The sequence below is a fragment of the Phyllostomus hastatus genome, unplaced genomic scaffold, assembly GCF_019186645.2.
Source record: "Phyllostomus hastatus isolate PE091 unplaced genomic scaffold, TTU_PhHast_1.1 phas_scaffold_182, whole genome shotgun sequence".
NCBI classification, from domain to species: domain Eukaryota; kingdom Metazoa; phylum Chordata; class Mammalia; order Chiroptera; family Phyllostomidae; genus Phyllostomus; species Phyllostomus hastatus.
Genome location: NW_025334013.1, coordinates 18,117,551 through 18,140,154, shown reverse-complemented (window position 1 = coordinate 18,140,154; position 22,604 = coordinate 18,117,551). Strand labels below are relative to the sequence as shown.

At 39.8% G+C, this 22,604-nt stretch overlaps 1 protein-coding gene across 1 annotated transcript in view; it reads right to left on the bottom strand.

Moving 5' to 3' along the window:
- Window positions 1-17,644, bottom strand: part of YTHDF2 (YTH N6-methyladenosine RNA binding protein 2) — a 30,493-nt gene extending 12,849 nt beyond the window's left edge. The window contains exons 1-4 of the mRNA XM_045858486.1: window positions 17,506-17,644; window positions 16,981-17,005; window positions 16,353-16,432; window positions 11,729-13,315 (exon numbers count right to left, since the gene is read on the bottom strand). Of these exons, the coding sequence (XP_045714442.1) occupies window positions 11,729-13,315; window positions 16,353-16,432; window positions 16,981-17,005; window positions 17,506-17,532 (1,719 nt within the window). The 5' untranslated portion in view covers window positions 17,533-17,644. The remainder of the gene's footprint in view (window positions 1-11,728; window positions 13,316-16,352; window positions 16,433-16,980; window positions 17,006-17,505) is intronic.
- Window positions 17,645-22,604: the final 4,960 nt, after the last annotated feature.

Sequence of the window (22,604 nt, the reverse complement as noted above, 5' to 3'; positions counted from 1 at the left end):
AATAACTCTAAACTGCTGTTCATACCACAGTCCTTATTCCTCAGTTCCCTACCTGTAAAATAATCTTACTATTCTACAGGATTATAAGGGATTAAAGAAACGTGCCTAATATACAGACGTCCAAAAATGGCTAAGTATGTGTAAATACCCGAAAAAGGAGAAAAGAGCAGGATAAAATACCTGCAAAATGTAGTAACTGTATAAACCACTTGTGTAGATAAAGAAGAAAAATGCCAAAACGAGTAGAGAAATTATGGGTGACTTTTCTTTCATTTTCTACATGTTTTATAATTTGGTTGTATTTTATAATGAAAAACAAATGCAAACACAAAATTTGAAATACAAAACTTAGAGTGCAAATAAACTTACAAGCAAGCACTTTAGAAGTTTTATGTGTTATCCATACTGATTACCAAAAAAGTTCACACGCAGCCAAAAGCTTATGTAAGTCCACCTTTTCTAAACGGCTTAATGATTACACAAGTGATACAGCCAAATGTTTAACTCTGACATATGTATAAGAGTACTAATTACCTCATAAGAACCACCAGATATTACAACAGTTAAGTGCAAATGAGTTATAAAGAGCAACTGCCTACCTCTTCCCTTCCCCCTTCATAGCTAATAGTTCAAACTTGAGTTAGCCATTTTCTTCATTTTTCCACTATCTTTTCCTATCCATCTTTCGGACCCAACTCAAACTTAAACCCAGTCTTCCATAAAAGTATCTTGATTCCATCCAAACTGGTCTTGCTATTCTTCCTCTGCACTTCAGTCTCATACGGTAAAATTAGCACCTCAATACACACGGACCTATAATGTTTAATTTATGATATCATCTCATTAACTTGGTATCTTCTCCCTATGGCTAACTGGACTTAAATCAGTTCAATGAAGAACTTTTTATTCAGCAAGGGACAAAAACCATCAGGGTACTACTTATTAAGCTAGTTGTTATAACTACAAGAATTTGGTCCAGGAGAAGTGGTAGCAACATGCAAGTTTAAACTCTATTACCTGCTTCTGTGGAGAAAGGCAGAAGAAATAATCCGTGCTAACTACCACACTCAAGAGCCTTTCTCCTTGCTCATTTAAAGACATGCAGGATTCAGTGGTAAAAGAGATCATTTTTGTTCATCTTAATTCAAGAAGCAGCTTTTTCTCCTCTGTATGAAACTCCTGAGCAGCTATAGGTTAAGAGTCCCTCATCATTATGTCCCTTAAACTAGGGCAGTCAAAGCCAATGCTATAGGCTCCCCACCTCCTGTAAGATGTATGTCTTCCTCACCCCTCTCCCTACAGACTAAGTAAACCAACACATCTACATGAGATGCTGAAGCTGCAGAATCTCTACATTTCTTCAATTTCAAAAACAGATTTCCCATCTCTACTTGCATTTATCACTGCTCTATTTTAAAAAACATGTCATTGAGTAAGTTCCAAATTATGCTGCATAGGAAGAAGCTCGGGGGATCTTGGGGGGGGGGGGGGAGGCTAAGCATATAAAGTCAACCATTCATTTGATTCTGAGTAACATTTTGTTTGGGTGGGGTAGGGGAGAGGGGGAATTCCACTGCTCAAGTTTGAAGACTGTTAGAGGACTAATCTTTACTTCTGGCATGTAAGCAGAATGGCTTACATCTGAGTAATTCTTGGTTTTAAACTATTCAAAGTAAGACACTAAATGATTCTAGAGTTGCTAACTAACCCGTCTCAAAATATTGACCTGTGGAAAAACAGCAAACATCCTGGATCAATTTTTAACCATATCAAAAACAGAATACTGCCACTTTTCATATCTAATTGTACTTCAGACATTTTTATATGGTCTAATTTACCAAAACAGCCCAGACTAAATAAATAAAAGCTGGTCTTCACTAAATCTCTTTAAGGCTTGGAATGGAACAGGACAGCCTGAAAGACTATGGGTAGGGAGCGGTTGAAACAATAGAACAACAAATGCAGGCTATTAACTGATGAGTGGCGACTAAAACCTTCAAACACTAAAAACAAAGCAATCTCATGTTACTTTTATTCAACAGATAGCCACGAGCATTTGCAGTCATCATCTGTCTCTCCACAGTTTGAATAAACTGATTATACCACTTCACTGCTTGAAATTCTATTCAAGATATAACCTTTTAGTTATTCTTTTTTGTTTTATTTTTTTAACGATTTTACTTATTTTTAGAGACAGGGGAAGGGAGGGAGAAAGAGAAGGAAACATCAATGTATGGTTGCCTCTCACGCACCCCTCACTGGGGACCTGACCTGCAACCCAGGCATTTGCCCTAACTGGGAATCAAACCCGTGACCCTTTGGTTCACAAGCTGGCCCTCAATCCACTAAGCCACACCAACCAGGGCTTATTCTGTTTGTTTTTTTAAATGGAATTTATTGGGATGACATTGATTAATAAAATTAAATAGGTTCCATGCATACAATTCTATGATACGTCATCTGTATATTGTATTATGTTCACCACCCCAAGTCAAGTCTTCACCCTTTATCCCCTCTTTATCCTCTTCTACCTCTTACTCTTTCTAAAGCTCAGACTACTCCATCTCAATCTTTCACTTGCTGCCTCTTTAACCATCCTTTAAATTCTGTGATTTCTGGGAGCTCTTTCTTTGGTCCTCCTTCTCTCACTGCATGCTGGCTCTAGAACGACACTGCAGAAGTAGAAACACCAGCTCTGCTTTCTTAGCTTGTGTGACTTTGCAAAGTTATTTCCTCTTTTCTGAGCTTGTGCTTCAGTGTCTTTATCTGTAAAGCTGAGATACTTGCATCTACCTAGCCATGATATGAGAAGTAAATGAAAACTTACATATGTATTCAGGACAGCTGTATGCTAAAACATGTAGAAAGTATTCAATAATTACAGCCATTATTTTTATTACCAGTATTCTTGAATAATCTTAAACTCTTACTTGCCTTTACCTATATACTGAGGGCTGAAAACTCCCTAATTTCTATCAACAATCTTTCCTGAGCTCCAGATCCTAATTATCACCACACTGCCCCGAGGCACCTCAAACACTATTTCCAAAAGCCAACAAATGTCCAATCCTTATCTGCTAGCTCATCCCATATTATTTAATTTTTTTAAATAAGATATGGAAAATACATCTACCACATTCTCCAAATCCAACTTCCCCTTCTTCACTGTCTTGGTTCAGGCCCTCATTGGCTTTTTCTCCCAGACTATAGGTAAAAGCATCTCATTTGATCTTTGGTCACTTACACCTATCTCTCTTCATTTACTACATGAGTTTAAGTAAGTTGCTAACCTGAGTTTCCATTCCCCTATCTGTTAATATGAGATATTGCCTCCCAGGATTGATGTGAGGACTGAAGGCTGTGCAAGTACCTAACAAAGTCAACACCAGGTAAAGTATTTCATCCTTCTTATCCTCCAAACTGCCACTCCACATTAACTACCTTCCCTCTACAATCCAACCAAAACAAAAGTATAGGACAAAATCCAAGGTCCTTCATGTACTGGGCCCAACCAACCTGGTTCAGCTTTATCACTTTCTTTTCCACATTCAACTTCTTATTCTGAAAACATAACCTAAGCACTCACCAGACCATGTTTTTGAACCTGCTGTCTCCTCTTCCTAGAATGTCCTCACTTTTCTATCTAGCAAACTCCATATATCATACAGTGGTCCATGCCTTTGGGGCTAAACAGACTCTCTGGCACTTACAGTGTGGTTCCAAGCACATCTATCTGTTTATTTTAAGTCAAAAGTGAAAAAAACAAAGATGTGTCAGAACTTCACTGATTCATCAATGATGCTTTTAAATTTCCTTAAAATTTCCCGTTTTTCAAAATATATCAGAGCTACAGACATGACACACTTCAGTTCAATCTGCATCGTTAGTTTCTCCATCACTGTAAGTCTAGACCACAGGTGGCAAACGCAAAGCCCTTGGGCCAGATTTGGCCTAGCACCTTGTTTCTACTGAGGACACCAAGCTCCCACTTAACTGTTATGGAGTAGTTACATTTATACAGTCCTAAAATTACATTCAGCCCTTTGAAGCCAACCGAAAGGCTGATGTGACCCCTGGTGAAAATGAGTTTGACACCCCTGGTCTAGACAATCAACAAAAATCAAATCCTGATATGTATATAGCGTTTGCCAATTTCCATGGTGTAAATAACATGGCTGGTTTCAAATACCAATTGTGGTATCACTGAATGTGGGGTTGAAAAAAGAGGTGCATGTCAGTTTTACATACTGTACTGAATATAATAGATATAAATTATCTCAAATTTACCTTTAGTGATAATAATAATAATGGTATTTTAAGTTTATATAGCTTAATTGTAATTTATATTGCAAATAATTTATAATGTAATTTAATGTAACACCTTTTTAAAAAAGATTTTTCTTTATTTATTTTTAGAGAGAGGGGAAGGGAGAGAAACACCTATGTGTGGTTGCTTCTCCCGCGCCCCCTACTGAGGACCTGGCCTGCAACCCTGGCATGTGCCCTGACTGGGAATTGAACTGGCAACCCTTTGGTTCACAGGCCAGCACTCAAACCACTGGCCACACCAGCCAGGGCTAATATAACACCTTTTAATACAATGTATTTAATATTAAGTTTATGTTTCATAATGACCTATTTAACAACCAGTTTGCTATTTTTTTATTATTATTTTTTTACTGATTCCAGAGAGAGGAGAAAGGAAGGAGAAAGAAAGGAAGAGAAACATTGACATGAGACAGAAACATCAGTTGCTTCCTGCATGCACCCCAACTAGGAACCAAACCTGCAACCCGGGCATGTGCCCTGACTGAGAACCAAACCTACCACCTTTTGGTTTGCAGAACAATGTCCAACCAGCTGAGGTATACCAGCCAGGGGCAGAAAGAAACACTGATGTGAGAAACAGGTTGCCTCCCATATGTGACTTGACTGGGGATCAAACCTGAAACCTAGGCATATGCCCTGAGTGGGGAGCGAACCCACAACCATTTTAGTGTTCAGGATGAAGTTCCAACTGATCCTAAAATTCTTAAAAGCTAAACAGCTGGCCCACAGTTAGCCAGCTTCAGCACATGATCAAACTTCCACTGAAATACCAACTCCCCCACTTATTATCTATGAGACCTCGTATAAATAATTCTTTGAGCGCGCTTCCTCATCTGAAATATGAGAATGATATATTAGATGAAATAGCTAAACTTTAATGTGCACTATGTGCCAAGCACTTATTACATGCCAAACACTGTGCTATCATTTGTATGATTACTCATTCTATTTGACATGGTTCAAGTGTTATTTCCTCCATAAAGCTTTTCTTAATGTCCCCAAATTTATCACTCTTCCCCAGAAAGCCAAAACATTTCTTAATTCTCTACTGCAGTTCTTATCCCATATTTTATTCATTCTGTTGTTGCCCTAACAACACTGTCTGGTCCTAAGGCAAAGATGGTGTCTTGTTTATTTGTTCTAATCCAGCAATTAATAAAAACACTTATTGAAATATGGATACAAAAAAAGGACATGGTTCATAAAGATCCAAATTCAGTGTCATCTATTTTCTAGACCTCCTTTAGGAGGGTGGAGGCATTTTATCAGCCACAAAGCAAGGAAAGTAATGAGTAATACAAATAGAATTTCCTCAACCTTTTTGGCAATGAGACAAGCAAATTTATCTGCAAGACAGAAGTAGACAGACAGTCCTAGAATTTTACAAAAAGTTCATGTTTGTCATCCCAATTTAAACAGGATGTCCACTAACTAGTTGTGAAGAGGCAATTTAAAACAACAGTGGAGTAGCGAAATGCTAAATGGAGAGAAACAATACCCATGGTTATTTATTTCCTAAGGACTTAGTAAGAAAACAATTGGCTAAAGCGATGTTTTCTTCCTCTCTGACTTTTGTATCACTAAAACTTGGCTATTTTTAAATATTTTCTAAAGTAAAAATATGGAACCAAGGTGATCACTTCAAATGTTTCTCAGCAAGAGGCAAAATAACCAAGTTAAAGGGTTAGGGGGCAGAGAAACGGCTGTAAGAAAAAAAAAACACTTCCTCAGAAGAAAAACTTTTCTTGTACTAACACTATAGGAAAACTGGATTTTAAAAAAAGAAAACATATCTCTTCAATAATCATATTCAGCCTTGGCTGGTGTGGCTCAGTGGATTGAGCACTGGCCTGCAAACTAAACGGTCGGTGGTTTGATTCCCAGTCAGGGCACATGCCTGGGTTGCAGGCCAGGTCCCCAGTGTGGGGTGCCCAAGAGGCAACCACACACTGCTGTTTCTCTCCCTCTTTCTCCTTCCCTTCCTCTAAAACTAAATAAATAAAATCTTTAAAAATATAATCACATTTAAATTCTTTTAATGAGTCTTTAGTATATTCTAGGTAAATTTTTTTTAATACTTAGACAGTAAATGTATTAAAAATAACTACCCATATACCTAATTGGTACTAAGATTCACTGGGAATCAACCAATGCTTTTTGTCATCCATATCCTCTAGCCTTAAGTCCTCATTTTTTATATGTAGTAAGTATTTGGGTCAGAAATTATAGAACAGAAACAATGACTTTCCAAAATACTCATTTAGTGGCATCAATTCCTCTTCTATGAACCTCAAATGTTTTCTGGGACCAGCTAACCCTCTTATCCTAGGTTTCTCTGATCTAGATTAACCCATGTATGAATCTTCACTACAAGATATCTAATAAAAGATCTGTTAGCCTCTTCTTGAAACCCTCCTGTGACCAAGAACTCCATTTTTAGAAAATTCTCCCCTTTATTTACAAAAATCTTCCTCCCTATAACCTCTATCCATTGGTTCTAGAGCTATGTTTGGTATAGAGAATAAACCTGCCAGAATTTTAAAAGCAGCTGATAACAGCTATTATGTTCCTCTTCTAAATTACTTCTTGTAAGCTGAACATTCCACCAAACACTATGATGACAAATAAGATAACATATATGAAACATATTATGGGAAGAAGTGAGAGATGTATTCAGTAATGATACCTATTATTATTATCATATACTGGTACACCTTAACTTCTGACAAGAGTCCCCATCTACCTTCTGTGCAAGGATCACATGAAGGAGCTCCTTTGCCACTGATTAAAATTAGACTTTACTCCTCATTCTTTTAAGTTCAAATAGTTTTTATTATCTATCTACCTATTTATTCTTAGAGAGAAGGAAAGGGAGACAGAGAGAGAGAAACACTGACACACATCCCAACCAGGGACTGAACCCACAACCCAGGCATGTGCCCTGACCAGGAATCAAATCAGCAAACTTTGGCTTTGCAGGACAGCACCCAACCACTGAACCACACCCATCGGGGGTTAAGCTCTAACACTTTTTAAAGCCAACTTTGTACCTGTTTTAGTCGATTCCTTCTGTATCAAACTAATTGCATACACAATTCATTCAACTCCCTTTCACTAATTTAATCTCCAAACTTCCCTCTTGGGAAACACATTTCACAAATACCAATTAACCTTTCTTGAACTATACAGAAATTCCTGTTCAAATTATTATCTATAGTGTCCCATACTTTGTGCTGCGCTGAACCTATGTTCACTCTTCCCAAAACACCTAATTTCTATACATCTTTCAAGGTTCAGCTGAGAGATCACTTCTTCCAGGATTTTTTCTATGACCAATCCACCCACACCCCAGGCTGGGTTAGGCAATCTTTAAGCTTCCAAATTGGCACCCTGTGCATACCTTGAAAAAACACTTTCTGTTTTATGCTGTTACCTATCACTAATGTAAGGCTCCTTCACAGACACACTAGAGAAATTCATGGTCTAGCACACAGTCAAGTTGTTCAAAGAAAAAAAGCTTCATTTCAATTCTTAAACAACATAATAAAATTTAAGTATATCTGAACACACTCCAAGTCACCATTCTTAGGTATTCTGCTTGAAAATGTGAGAGGTTTTATGAAATCCTGCTATTCTCACCAAATAGCAAGGAATTTTTTAAAAACACACACCTTGAGCCCTGGCAGGTTGGAACATCATCCTATACACCAAATGTTGTGGGTTTGAACTCCAGTCAGGGCAACCAATGTTTCTCCCTCTCCCCCCATTCCTCTCTAAATCAATAAACATATTTTTAAAATATACATATTCACACAACACACACCTTGAGTTGTTGTCACTAATCGTATCTTCTCTAGGTCTTTCTCCCCACTCTGCCATTATTCAAAAAAATATTATGTACCCAAGTGCCTGGTTAACATTGGGCTAGATTTTAAGAGAATTATACAGTTGCCACTATTCTTATTTTTAACTACAGTCAAAAGGCTAGAAATTTAAGACAAAAACTAAACCAAATGTTATGTTTACTAAAAAATTATCATTATTCCAAATAATGCCAGACTATTCCAAAATTGAGGCAAAGGGAGTTAACTCACTATTATCTTCATGTTATCAGCTAACAATAATTCTCTCAACTTTTTCAGAAAGAAAAAGGCTCACATGGATATAGCACGGCCAAACCTTCAAAAAGCATACATCCTTTGACTCAATAGTAACACTAAAAGGCAGATGTCAAGCAATCTTTACATCAAAGATTGTTCAAATGCTATTTTAGCTGGAAAAAAATTAAAAAGCTGACATTCAACAATTAGGAATTGATAAATTACAATGTATCTATGATAAAATACTATGAAGTCATCAAAACTAATGTCACTGGAGAATATTTTAACAATTAAGGAATGGTTCTGAGCAAATGCAGGTTACAAATTGTATCTGAAACATACAACAAAGTAGACCATATATCTACGATGTCAGAAGTTTCAAGACAGATAGCTCCAATGCATGAAGGATCTATGATACCGAATTACATCATACGACAGAACAAGTCAGTAATAATGCTAGGCAAAAAACGACAGAACAAGTCAGTAATAATGCTAGGCAAAAACAGCTATAATTCTGCTTCAGTGTGTTCTGCCAAGATACATGCCTAATCTCAAAACTCTGCAACAGCTGTGACATCATTTTCAGGATGAAGTTTAAGTATTTCCCTATGTACTGAGTTACTGTGCCCATTTGGCATAAAAATTTTTTGCAGTCTTGTAAATACAAAAGCGCACACACAAACACCCAACCTAAGGAGGTCTCTCTACTGCCTCAACAAGCTATCGCTCCCATTCTCATAAAACTTGTTTTGTCTTGGAAGCCTAATAAAGACTGAAGTTTACAGTCACTTATGTAAGGATATTAAGGATAACAGTGGGAAACAGAAGAGTAAGGTAATATACTGACTGAAATGGTAACTGAGTTTAGAAGTAATCACAGGGACCTTCCTGAAAGCCCAGAAAGCATTTCTTACAGGAGGTAAACTAAAAAGTAATCTGACAAAAGTATAATTGAAGCTTTTCTTTTCCCCTTGGTGGTTTTGTTCACCTGCCTGAGAACGATTAAAATAAAGATCTTTACAGAATAGTTTTAAGAAAGATGAATCAGTTAATAAAGACCAAAATATTATTTAAATGCACTTTATGAAAACATCATAGGACTAGTCAATTCCAAAATATAAATCTTATACCTATTTATAAAGTTCAATTATCATACACTAAACCACTCAAGTGACTTTAATACAAATACTTTGACTAAAAGTTTACATAAATAGTCCTCAAATTTGCTACTTCATTTCTAAACCAAAGTTTCCCCATGATTTCTAACACATACCAGTTTATCTTAGCATCTACAGTGTGCATCCCTAAAAATACTCCTCTCTCTTCCTTTCTGCTTTTAATCACAAGATGTAAGACAGAACTTTGCAGATGAAAGAAAGCATACTGATGATATGAGAGATTATCCAGCACCTGGACACCCCTCCCACATACTAAAAATCTGCCATGCCACTACATGGTACCTAAAAGGTCATGTCTACCTTCCTTGTACTTCTAGTAACAGGAGCCTGTGAAGACATCTTTAGTGTGTTTGAGATGTCTGGCAAAAATGACCAGTACACAGTCTTTTTCTACAAGATTACAGAAGAATTTACATTAAACTGTTAAAACTTGGCGGAAGACAGGGGCGTTTAAAGGACTAAAAAAGGGGAAAGTTTCTAACAGCCAACTTTTCAGTAATCTGGCTCTATATCCCCAATACTTTTGGCATAACTGACAAGTGTATCTCCATTTATTTGTCTGTACACACTAGAATATAAGGCTGAAACTATCCTAACTTTAGTTGAACAACTATGCACCTCTGGTTCTGTGTTATGGAGGTGAAAAATCAACCAAAGACCCTCCTCTCACTGCTCAAAGGAGTAAGTTTTTATAGAGCCGTAACAAACATCTCAGATTCTAGATCAAATATATAAGCTCTCTATGAATTCATAACAAATCTAATGAAAATATATTTACATAAACTTTTTAGGTTTGTTTCTGTTTTTTATTAAATTTATCAGGGGTGACATCGATTAATAAAATTATATAAGTTTCAGGTACACAATTCTATTATACATCTTCAGTATACTGTATTATGTATTTACCACCCCAAGTCAAATCTCCTCACATCACCATTTACCCCTGCATTCCTCTTCTACCTTCCCACCACTGGGTTTGATTTTTATTTTACATTCAAGACTAACCATTCAGGGTTCTCTCAAATCATTTACAGATTTTTCTTTAATTTCCTCCTTGCCCATAATCGTTCCCCCTAATTCCTACATTTAAATATGTCTAAGTCCACCCCTGGCTGGTATGGCTCAGTGGACTGAGCACCAGCCTGTGAACCAAAGGGTCATCAGTTTGATTCCCAGTCAGGGCACATGTCTGGATTTCGGGCCAGGTTCCCCCGGGGGCGCTTGAGAGGCAACCACACATTTCTCTCTCTCTCTTCCCTCCCTCTCAAAAAATAAAATCTTTGAAAACAAATAAGTACATCTAAGTCCTATATAAAATATGATCTGCCCCAACTAGTATTTTATCATTCTCTTATGGTCCTGAAGTTTATATTCACTCCACACACACACAAGGATCAAGCATTACCAACTCTCAAATAAATTCAACTCTACCCAAGATCCCCACTTGGTGCAAAGGAAACAAGAGAAAGCAACTCTTTAGGAATACAATAAAATATTAAGAGCAAGAGGTCAGCCTTTTCTTCTAATGATCCATTTTCCAAGTTTTATTTAATAAACATTTTACTTTTCCAATGGGAAAAAGGTTTTGAAAAAAAGAAAGAATACTAAGGATAGAAGCAAGAAAGTTCTTAAAAACATCCTCTTAACACTGCCAGTTGTCAAAAGGCAGGCTAAAAGATGTCAGAGCTTGGTGACATACCAACTCTCGGGGGAAAAAAACACAGTACCCATTAGGCCAAAAATTCCAAACAAACTTGTATCTTTTCTCTCTGCCTTACTACAGCCTCAAACTTTTCCTACTTTAATTTCTCTGGTATTATCACTTCAATCATTCCCTTTCAATTTCTTTCAGACTCATTCTTCACCTCTTTCTGCATCATGTAAATTCATTTCTCTACATTTCTTTTCCTTTAAGCCTACATTTGTATCCTCCATTAATGTTCCCACATTCCTTCACACTAAGGTTCATACAGTAGATCACACTCCCACATAAAGGATTGAACTAATTCAGTGATATTTGTGTTATTTACAGAGCTTTTATTATTCAAAATAATACCTCTCCTGTTCTCTCTAGTTCCTTCCCCTCTTCCCCACTAAAAGTCTTAATGGTAAGCTGGTTACCTTTTTAACACTTTCTTCTTCCTCTTGGCGTTTCTCATAGTGTGAGAAGTCATCAAAAATGGAAGTGGTGTGCTTGTAGCTGGCTATGATTTTCAACACCTGCTTAGCCTTTTCCAGAGGCACTTCCTGAGTGTCCCTGGAGTTGGTCACTGGTTTATTCTCGTTGTTCTCTAGGCGAATGTGTCGCAGCTGGCTATTGGGAACGTCCTTCACAAAAATCCACCGGACATCAAAACGCCCCTTCCATTTGTCCTGGGACCATACACCTGCACACGTGTTGTAGTCCACAGCTGATTTCATTTCTGCAACGCCACAGAAGTGTCCACTGCCGTTGACACTGAAAAGTAAGTAAACGGGGCCTTTCCCGTTCATGGAGCGATAGGCAGCATCCAGTCTCTTGTTACCATGCTCTGTGCTGCACCAGATATTATACTTAATGGAACGGTGGATATCGTCCTCAGAGTAGCTCTTAATGATGAAAACCCGGCCATGTTTCAGATTCCAGTCAAAATCCTTGGGGTTATAGTTATTAATGGACCGTAGCTTCTCCAACACTGGGTGAGGTTCTGAAGGAGTAGATCCAGATCCAGCCTGAGACTGTCCTACTCCATTACCATCCACCCCATTATGACCAAACCCACTGCCACGGTTCCGAGGTGCTACCCAGCGGGTTGGCTGAGCTGCCTGTTGCTGGACTGAGAGCTGGGCAGGCTGTGGTGGAGGTGGGGGCAATGGCTGTGTCTGTTGCCCTACTGATGTCTGAGCCACTGGTGGGCTAGTGTTAGCCTGCTGACCTACAGGTTGGGGAGACCCCTGGGTTGGCTGCTGACCTATGTTCTGAACCAAAGCCTGTGAGGGGGCTTTTGCCACAGGACCCTTGTTATCCCAAGTTCCAATATCCATGTTATGCTTTATTGGGGGTGGTGGAAGACTTGACCCTGCAATGCCATTCTTGGTCTTCAACTTAGGTTGTTGTTTAGCAGGCTTGCTAGCTATATCAGCCCAAGATGCTGGTTTTGGAGGAGCAATAGTAGCTGGAGGCAAACTATTAGAAGCCACGATGTTACTAGTAATGGACCCACTACCAACAGCAGAGCCTACAACTTTTGGAACACTGCTTGCAACTTCTGTGCTACCCAACTTCAGTGCTGCCATCCCTTGGTCTATAGTATTCATGCCAGGAGCTTTATTGAGGGTATCGCTGGCAAAAGCTGACTGTCCATCAATCATGGCTCCACCTAAGGAGCTAGGTGCATAAGCATAATTGCTACTGTATCCAGAGCTCTGAGTAGACTGTCCCTGAGAACTGTTATTTCCCCAAGCTGAGAAGTCAATACCACTGGGAAAGAAATTAAAACCATGCTGACCAAGAAATGGAGTGCTACCAAGGGCTCCTGGTTGTCCAAACATTGCATCTGGTAGGAAGTGAGGCTCTCCGTTGCTCAGTTGTCCATAAGATGTTAGATAGGGCATCGCTGTGTCACCCCCTGTAGACCAAGCAGCTTCACCCAAAGAATAGGAGAAGCCAATGGAGGGACTGTAGTAACTGGGTAAGTAGGAATCTGACATAGCAGTATATGCATTATTCTGTGGAAGGAAAAAAAAAAAGCAAATCAACACTACACATAAAAATAAATAAAACAATCAGGACATTTCTTCTCTCAATTATTCAAACAATTCAAATGCTTCATCCATTATTATAAAAAAGTAGAGTGACCATTTCAGATGGTCTTGTCCCATAAACTTGCTTCTTCTTTTAAGAAATTTTGAGTTAATTGTAATGTTTAAACATTTAAAGTTTAGCTTACACATAGTTAATGTGGGCCTTAACTTTAGCACCACAATTCAGAAAAGGGAAAAATCCAGCATCTTGACAACAGTTAGTCTTGCTTTGTAAGTGTTGAGATGATGCTTTTATGAAAACCACTATCTTTGGACTTGATAGGGAATTTTGGCAAAACAAAGGAGTGTTCAAGAAGTTTCCTATTAAAACCATACTATAATAGATACAATAAAACAAACAAAACTGGAAATTTCAAATTATATCCCAAAAATCTGTGCAGCCATCAACCATAAACCAAAAAGCCAAGTTCTACCACTGTATTTAAAGAACATAGTGTCTGTGTGTCAAGAAAACTTCTTAAATCATATTATAGTTAACATTTATATGGCATGATTTTATGTATGTTCATAAATCTTTGCTATGTTAAAATATTGGTATGTGAATTTATTTTCAATTATCAAAATATAAAAATACACAAAGACATTTTGGTATATGTCAAATATGATTATGTAAAAAAAAAAAAAAAAACAAGGTTCACTACATCTAGTTTACAGTGGTAACCTCTTGGCAAACTATCTGGGAACATCAACAGATGTCACTATTTAATTATAACCTAGAAAGGAAATATACAGTAGCCTCTAGAGGATTTAAATCTAGAAAAAATGTTGCTACCTGTTCTGCTTCTCCTATAAAACAAATGGCTATAAGCTAAAATGCACAACTAACTTTTCCATTGAAAACAGGAGTATAATTCTAAAGACATCACACAGTCCATTACCTTTAAAAAAGGAATCATCGTGAAGAGTAACCAGAATTATAAACTCATATACAACTATTCTTCATGTTAAAAGGGAGATCACACAGCAAAAATCCTCAATCATTCTTGACCTTACATTAGTTTGTGCTGAAGGTATTTTCACTTTTTTAATAAATCCTATAACTCACAATATAGTCCCCTTAAAATGAGAAGCTAGAGATATACAAAATTGGTCTCTATAGATGTAGATACAGCTCAACTCAACAGAATACTTTACCCTAACTTCAAAATAGCTCTGATATATGAGGCCATTAACTAGTCAAAATACAGAATTTTATTTTTAAGAGACTTGGATGACCACCATTATCTTAGGCCTTAAATTTGTACTACCAAAGCTGAGTGCCTCTCCCTAGCCACTAAAACACATCTCGAAGATTAAATGTTTCCACTAATGTGATCTGAATGGCAGAGCTTTTCTCTGCCAATCTGAATTTTCCTTAAAACAAAGAAAAAAAAACTGTCTTTTCAAAGACTTCTCTTAAAATTAAGAGTATCTCTCAAAGACAGTGTTAATACTTTAACAAACCCAAATCCATTATGTATAAAAAATTCAATCTATAATGATTGGGTTAAGCCTGAAGGATTACTCCAACATAAAATGATGAAAAACTGATTAAAAAGTAGATGAATTACTCTTAAAGATAAATTACCATGGACAAAGATTCTCAGGTTTTCTATTCAACCAGATTTCTATCCCCCTCAATATTTTAAAAATAATGACATTTAAGCTTTAGCTTATTTAAGAAAAAAATAAGCACTTAATACCACAGGTTATGCCATTATATAGCTAAATTCTACACCTGAATCAGCAGGTTCCCACATGCCTGAGCTCAAAAATCTCAATTACACAATGTTTCACAAGAACTACTTAGAATTATATTTCCAAATGCTCCAAGTTTCCCTGTTATAAAGATTATGTAAGCAAACTACTTCAATAGCAGGAACCTATTAATAGTTCATTCCTCTACTTCCTTCCCTACTTTTCCTGATTAACTGGTTGTTTTCTGCAAAAACTTTTTTCCAATCATTGGTTTAAGTGGTTTCTATATATTCAATACAGAAAATTTTACACAATCTAAAAGTTTTATGTGAGAATTACATCCAAATATGGACATATACTAATACATCAAGTTATTCTACACTGTTACACCTATCATACAGCATATCTGTTCAGAATTTATGTAAGTGTTCCATAAGCTGCTGCTTTTAGAAAATTTGGTTGAGTTATTGCCTATTTTCCTTTTGGTTTATTAATCTGAGAGCTTTACTGGCTACAACTTTGTAACTCTGTCTTTGGGAAAGAAAATATTTACACAAAAGAACTGCCACATTAAAGTAGTTTTCATATGTACCTCTAAGCAACTATCTTCACATTACAAGATAGATTACATTGCAAAAACCTCAATCATTCTGGATGTTAACCTGTGGTAAACAGTATTTTATTTTCTTTTAACTCCATTTTGTAAATCATATAGCTCCCTTACGTGAGAATCCAAAGGTAACTACAAAGCTGGTCTCTATAAATGTAGACATAGTTCAACTTAAAAAACAAGTATATAACTCCAAAATAGTTCTAATCTAAGACCCCACTAACTTTAGTGACCAGAGAGGAAGAATACCCAGTTCTGCAGTACTGAGTCCAGTTAAGGTGATTTTTTAATTAGTTTTTTCCATGACATGTGCAACCAATTTTCAGGGAAGGGAAAAAAAAGGTTTGGGGGATGAAAATTCAGAATATTTAAACTGGAAAGGATTAAGTCTGGCATTGTACATTCTTGGTAAAGCAGAATAATTACTCAAACAGGTGTTAACACTAATGCACTATAAAATGTCATCAGAACTAGTCTCGGAGCATATATGTCTACTGACAAAAGATGGAAATCTGAACAGTCTATTAACACTTGTAACAACTTTTTATAACACCCTACTAGAAGAAAGTCACCCCTGAAAATGCAACTTATTCATAGGGAAGAGAAAGAATGGTATATACCCTTTGATCAGGAATTAAATGGTTAAGTACTCACGGGTCTTGCCTGTGGACTCAAGTAAGGTTCAAAATCATCATCATTTAATCCATCCTTTTGATGTACAGATCCATTTTGTACTAAAGGAAAAAATTAAAATTACGAGTGTCTCAATCATACAATCTCCCTCCCAGATTAATCAAATATATCATAACCAGAGAAACTAAGTTTGAATTTCGAAAGAGTAAGGATAAGAGTCAACACTGTGCAGTATTAGTAAAAATGTCTCCCTCCGCGCAGAGCAAGTTGGTCCAAAAAGGTCATTTTACTGGCTCCTCTAGATCTCAACGCCCTCCCGCTCCCCCCCAACCCCGGTCACATGTGAGTACTTCCAGAGTGTAATCCACGAGGATGAAAAACAAAGGCCTTCTAAGACATACAGGAAACTAAGGACCTGAGACATTTCAAAACAGAATCCACCCCCACCCTTAATGAATTACTCCTTGTTCGCTAAAAAGCTGATCGCCAGCTGCAAGAACACGCCGAAAGGGTCAAATACTTAAGTGTGAGGCACCTGCGAACCAAGGGCTTCCCAAAGATCCGCGCCTCCGGGCGCTTCCCGGAGACCCCGCCCCCACGACTCGGCGCCCCCCGCCCGGCCCGGGGCCACCGGCCAAGCCGAGCTCACCTTTGTTTCCTTGACCTTTTGGTCTCTGCGGGCACAGGGAACGTCGCCGAGCAGCAATTGTCCGAGGAAGAAATGGGAAAGGGAAGACAAATTAAAGCCGGACCCGAGAAGGGTATAAAGGAGCAGGCCCGAGGGTAGGCGTCAGGAATGGCAGTGAGAGGGGGAGGCTGTAAACGGGAGGCGGGGAAGAGCGCTAGGCCGGCGGGGCTCGCGGGGAGAAAGCGGGGGGACGCGCCGGAGGCAACGCGAGGGCACCAGGGCTTCAAGGAAGGGGAAGGGAACAAGGGGAAAAACAAGGCCCGCCGAGGAGGACAGCCGGAGCGGGCGTTGGGCGCCGAGGGCCGGGAAGAAGCGGGAAGAGCGGGCTGAGGGCGAGGCGCAGGGCGCGGCCGGCCTGAGAGGCCCGAAACCTGGCCCGCGAGAGGCGCCGCCTCGGCTCGGCCCGACCGGGGGTGGCGGGCCCGGGCCTAGTCGGGCTCCCTCTCTCCTCACACAATGGCCGAGGCATGCGGGCCGGGCCTGTACCTGCTCCAAGAGGCTGCTAGCCGACATGGCTCTCGGATCCTCACAGGTAGCGACGGCGGCGGACTCTCTTCAGAGTGTCGGCGGCGGCGGATAAGCTCCGGCGGCGGGAGCAGGCGGCGCGACGGCGGCTTTTGTCCCTGACACTCGGGGGCCTCGGCGGACGCAGCGGAGACACAGCGCGCGGCTCGGGCTCCGGCTCCGACTCGGCGACGCTCTAGCCCCAGAACGCAACGCCCGTCTCTATGCCTTTACGCGCGCGCGCGCCCGCCCCTCGCAGCCGAAATAAGGGCGCGGAGCGGCGGCGGCGCACGGCGAGCGCGGCGCGACGCTGACTCTCACATTCACTCATCCACGCGGAAGGGTCCCGGCGCAAAGCACCTCGAAAAGGACGAGGCGGGGCCGCAGCGCCCTCTGGCGGGCTGGAGGAGCGGAAGCGGCTCCTACCCGCTCCCCGCCCCCACCGCCTCGGGGTTGGGGCCTAGGAAGGTGGGGACGGCTGGGTTGCACCACGAGGTTTTTAACTAACACCTGGAGAGAGTGACTTTGACTTTAGCTTCAGAAAGTCCGCAGAAACTAGTCTTTCAAGTGAGGAAGAGACCCCTGAAGCCTGAGAGACCATAAAATAAACCTGCTTCCCAGCTGCAGATGGCACCCCACCCCCATCTAGGGAGGAACCCGAAAAGGGTCACAGAGCCTCCAGGAAAACTTCATGGGGGACATACCTCGGAAAGACACCCCCTCCCCAGGTGCCTGGTTATCCTCCTCTGTTAGCAGACTGCAAAAAAATGTAATAATACTCAGAGAACAAAAACATCCACAAAAATTTGGTCATCTGCAAAAGATAGTCAACCTTTAGCATTGCAGGGAAAAGAATCGACAATTTTTCAGGTTAGTCACTGGCCCCCATAATACTCTGTTAAACTGTGGCCTTTATTTCCAAGAAGGACACACTCACACATCTAAACAAAATTTTTCATGTACTTTCAACAAGTCCAGAGAATCTATAAGTCTATGGACTTCAAAAGGAAATGTCCTTATCTGAGGAAGAAAGGAAATTAATGCTACTTGAACGCCTGCTCTGTGTTAAGTTCTGCTATGTGTTTTCAAAGCCCTATTAAAGGTTTTCAGCATCTTCAAAATACCTGTTATTTGCTACATTTTACAACCCAGGAAACAGAATGTAAGTACTGGGTCCAAGGTCACAAAGTTGTTAAATGTATCTGACACACACACAAATGTCATAGTGTCGCTCTGCCCCCAAGAGAAAACCTGTTTTCAAGAACCAGAATCCAGAGGTGATTAAAGGACAGGCAAAAGCATTTTTAATCAGAGACAAACCAACTTAAGCAGGGATATTTGATCCTAGGACAGCCTGTCTCCTAATAGCTTTTGGAATTGCAAATAGTAGTAAACAGATAAATAATGCACTGTTAAGTATCAGCCTGATACCATCCACTCCCTGGATACAGGAGGCTTTGGTGGACTCAGTAGTAAAATAAATGATACCACAACATACTGGGTTTTGCATCATAAATATGTATCGAGTGCTCGATTCATTTTTTTCTTCCCATAATTGCACTTAAGGTTGGAACGAATAAAGTCAGGCACCAAATGTGACGGGCTTCTGGAAAAGACAGTAAAATGTCAAGTCACAGACCACAGAGCCCACCACAGGAATAAAAGAAATCTAGTAAGCCTTCTTTATAGATACTCAGCCTGGCCCTGGTGAGGTGTCTCAGTTGATAGAAGGAGCATTGTTCCATGCACCAAAAGGGTGCAGGTTCGATTCCCAGTCAGGGCACATATCTAGGTTGCATGTTCAATCCCCAATTAGTACAGAAGGCAACCTATCAATGTTTCTCCCCTCCTCTCTCTCTAAAAATCAATAAATATATCCTTGGGTGAGGATTAATAATAAAAATGATAGCCAGTTAACTCATGCCCTACATTTATGTATAAACTGTAAACAGTTGCCTACACTTACTGCAGGAAGCAGCACGAGATGAAAAACAGAGGACTGACCTGGGAGGGGGTGGGACTAAGTACTGGTCTCCCCACCAGATTTGCAATGTTAAGTAAATTACTAAACTTGCCATTTGATAAATAGCAAAGGGGAATAATATCTTCTTAAAAGGCTTGTTGTGAAGATAAAGTTTTGGGGGTTTTTTTTTAAGATATTAAATAGCCCTGGTCAGCTAGCTTGGTTGGAACGTCATCCTGATATGCCAAGGTTGTGGGGTTCCATTCCTGGTCAGGGCATTTACAAGAAGCAACCAATCAGTGCATAAATAAGTGGGACAACAAATTGATGTCTCTCTCTATATATCTATCAATAGATAAAAATTTAAAATAAATAACAAAAGGAAGACACTAAAGCAAGTCCAGTACATTGTAGATTCCTTCCCTACAATTCCATTAAGGCATGGTAGTGAAAATTCCCTCCCTCCAATGATGAAATTTTTATTAGTTCCTTTGGGATTACTTTCTGTCATCTGGGAGTTGCTATTCTTAGGGGGAAAGGTAATCTCTAAACCTGGATTTTAGTTCACCAGAGTGGCTTTAATAGGCCCCTGAACAGAACACACAAGAGTGATGTATTTACACTGGAAAGAGGGAGAGGAAGTCTGGAGTGTGGGGTGTCATCTTATGCGACCCTCGTGGGTTGAGAAAACAAAACTGTGCTAGCAATGGGTCTGTGTTCCAGTTTCAGCTCTGCAACTGGGTAGATCAAGCATTCAATCCCTCTTTCAACCAGTATTTAGTGAGGGCCAGGCAATGTGCTGGAGAGAACATCTTAAGAGTTTACTTTCCCCTGAAGCTTATAGACTAGTCAGGGAAACCGACTGTAAGCCAATAATTATTCAATTACAGTTGTGCCAAGTACAATGAGAAAGCACAGAGGGACCTGTCCTGGGAGATGCAGGGGGCAAAGGAAGTTTTCCCTGAGGTGGTGACCTTCAGCTAAAGCCTGAAGAATAACAAGAAGGTGAGGGTAGGGAGTGAGGAAACAGTAGGTGCAAAGGCCCCAAGCAGAGAAAGAGCCTGGCACTGGTGAGGAACTAAAAGAAGGCCAGCATGACTGGCACATCCTGAGAGAGATGGTGGCACCAGATAAGACTGGAGAGTTGGGCAGAAAGGAGAAGAATAGGAGCCTTAGATTTAACTACAAATGATGATCGGCCAGTAAAGGGTTAATAGGATCATAGCATTCTCAGATTTATATTTAAGACATTGTTGTTCATTTGTTAACTCCGATTGCAGTGTGGGAAAAAGATTTAGGGAGAAAAGAGAAGATTAGGAATTAGAAGAGTATTGCAGTAAGTCAAGGCAAAAGGTAATGGTCTAATATAGTAGTGGCAATGATGACAGTGAGAAATGCACATTTTAGGAGGTAAAATGAGAGGTCTTAGTGATCCACTGATTGATTGATTGGATTGGGGGACACTAAAAAAAGCATTATCAAGGATGATACCTGGTTTGACTTGAGCAATTGTGTGAATGAGGTGCCATTTTCTAATGTGGGGAAAACTGGAGGAGATTTGTAGGGGTGGGGAAAAATTATAAATTTATCTTTGGCCCTGACTGGTGGGGCTCAGTGGTTTGGGCTTTGTCCCACAAAGCAAAAAGTCACCAGTTCAATTCCCAGGCAGGGCACATGCACAGGTTGCAGGCCAGGTCCCAGGTTAGGAAGTATGCATGTGAGAGGCCATGGATCAATGTGTCTCATATATCAATGTTTCTCTCTCATTCTCCCTCCTTTCCCTTGTCCCTAAAAATAAATAAAATCCTTCAGAAAATGTATCTTTGGACATGATGGGTTTCAGAAGATAAAACGTCAGATAGAAGTGTTCTGTAGACAATTAAAGGTTTTGGGGGTGTAAACAGAATGACAGGGCTGAGAATACAAGTCATGGATATAAGGATGTTAGGTGAAGCCAGAGGAGTCCATAAGCTTGCCTCAGAAGAGAGGGAGAAGAACAAAAGGCCCAGCACCAAACTGGAGAGGTAGAAGGGGAAACATGGAAAGTGAATCATTTCCTCGTTCAGGCTATTTCCAAGACTGTTAAATAAGGAAGTTAGACCAAAGTAACTTCTAAGTTTCCTTCTAGTTCCACAATTTTAGATTTCTGGAAGGTGGAAACCAAAAAGCTCTTTCTAGGGGCAGTGGGAATAAGAGAGAGAAAGGAGGACAAATTTTATGTACTCTTTTTTTCTTTTAAGATTTTATTTCTTTATTTAGAGAATGGGGATGGGAAGGAGAGAGAAAAAGAGAAAGGTCAATGTGTGGTTGCCTCTCTCATGCCCCTCCACTGGGGACCTGGCCCACAGCCCAGGCATGTGCCCTGATTGGGAACTGAACCAGCAACCCTTTGATTCACAGGCCCGAGCTCACTCCACTGAGCTACACCTGGCCTGCAACCCAGGAATGTGCCCTGACTGGGAATTGAACCGACAACCCTTTGTTTCACAGGCTGGTGCTCAATTCACTGAACCACACCAGCCAAGGCAGATTTTATGTACTCTTCAGGAACAGTAGATCTCATTGCCCATCACCCTCTTAGTAAGGCAGGGATAGGAGAGACCTTCTTTGAGAAATTCTTATACACTTCACACAACTGACGGTGTAAAAACTTATTTTTAAAGATTTCTCCTGGCTCTCTCTAGTCCATACAATGTACAAAGCTTTGCCATCTCTGGCCCTGTATATTTCTCACTGTGTACTTTGTGCTCCAGCCACAATGAATTTTTTTTCTCCAAATACACATTTTTTTTCTGGAACCCATAATTTTGTATATGCCGTTCTTTCTGCCTCAAATATCCTTGGCAATCTCCCCCACCCAACTTCTGATCGCAAGATCAGTGAACGTTTATTCTTCCCCCAAGCAGAAGGAGGGTGCTTGATTTTTTTGTTTGTCCATGATATTGGCATTATAGTAATTTATTTTGGTATATTAAATGTATCTGTTTACATCAATATTTCTTTTTGTTTTGCACGCCTTGGACTCAGTTGAGACTCTAATGAGAGTAGTAATGAATCTTCTCAGAAAAATGCATATACACCCAAATGTTTCCTTACAATCTTATTAAACACTGCTGCC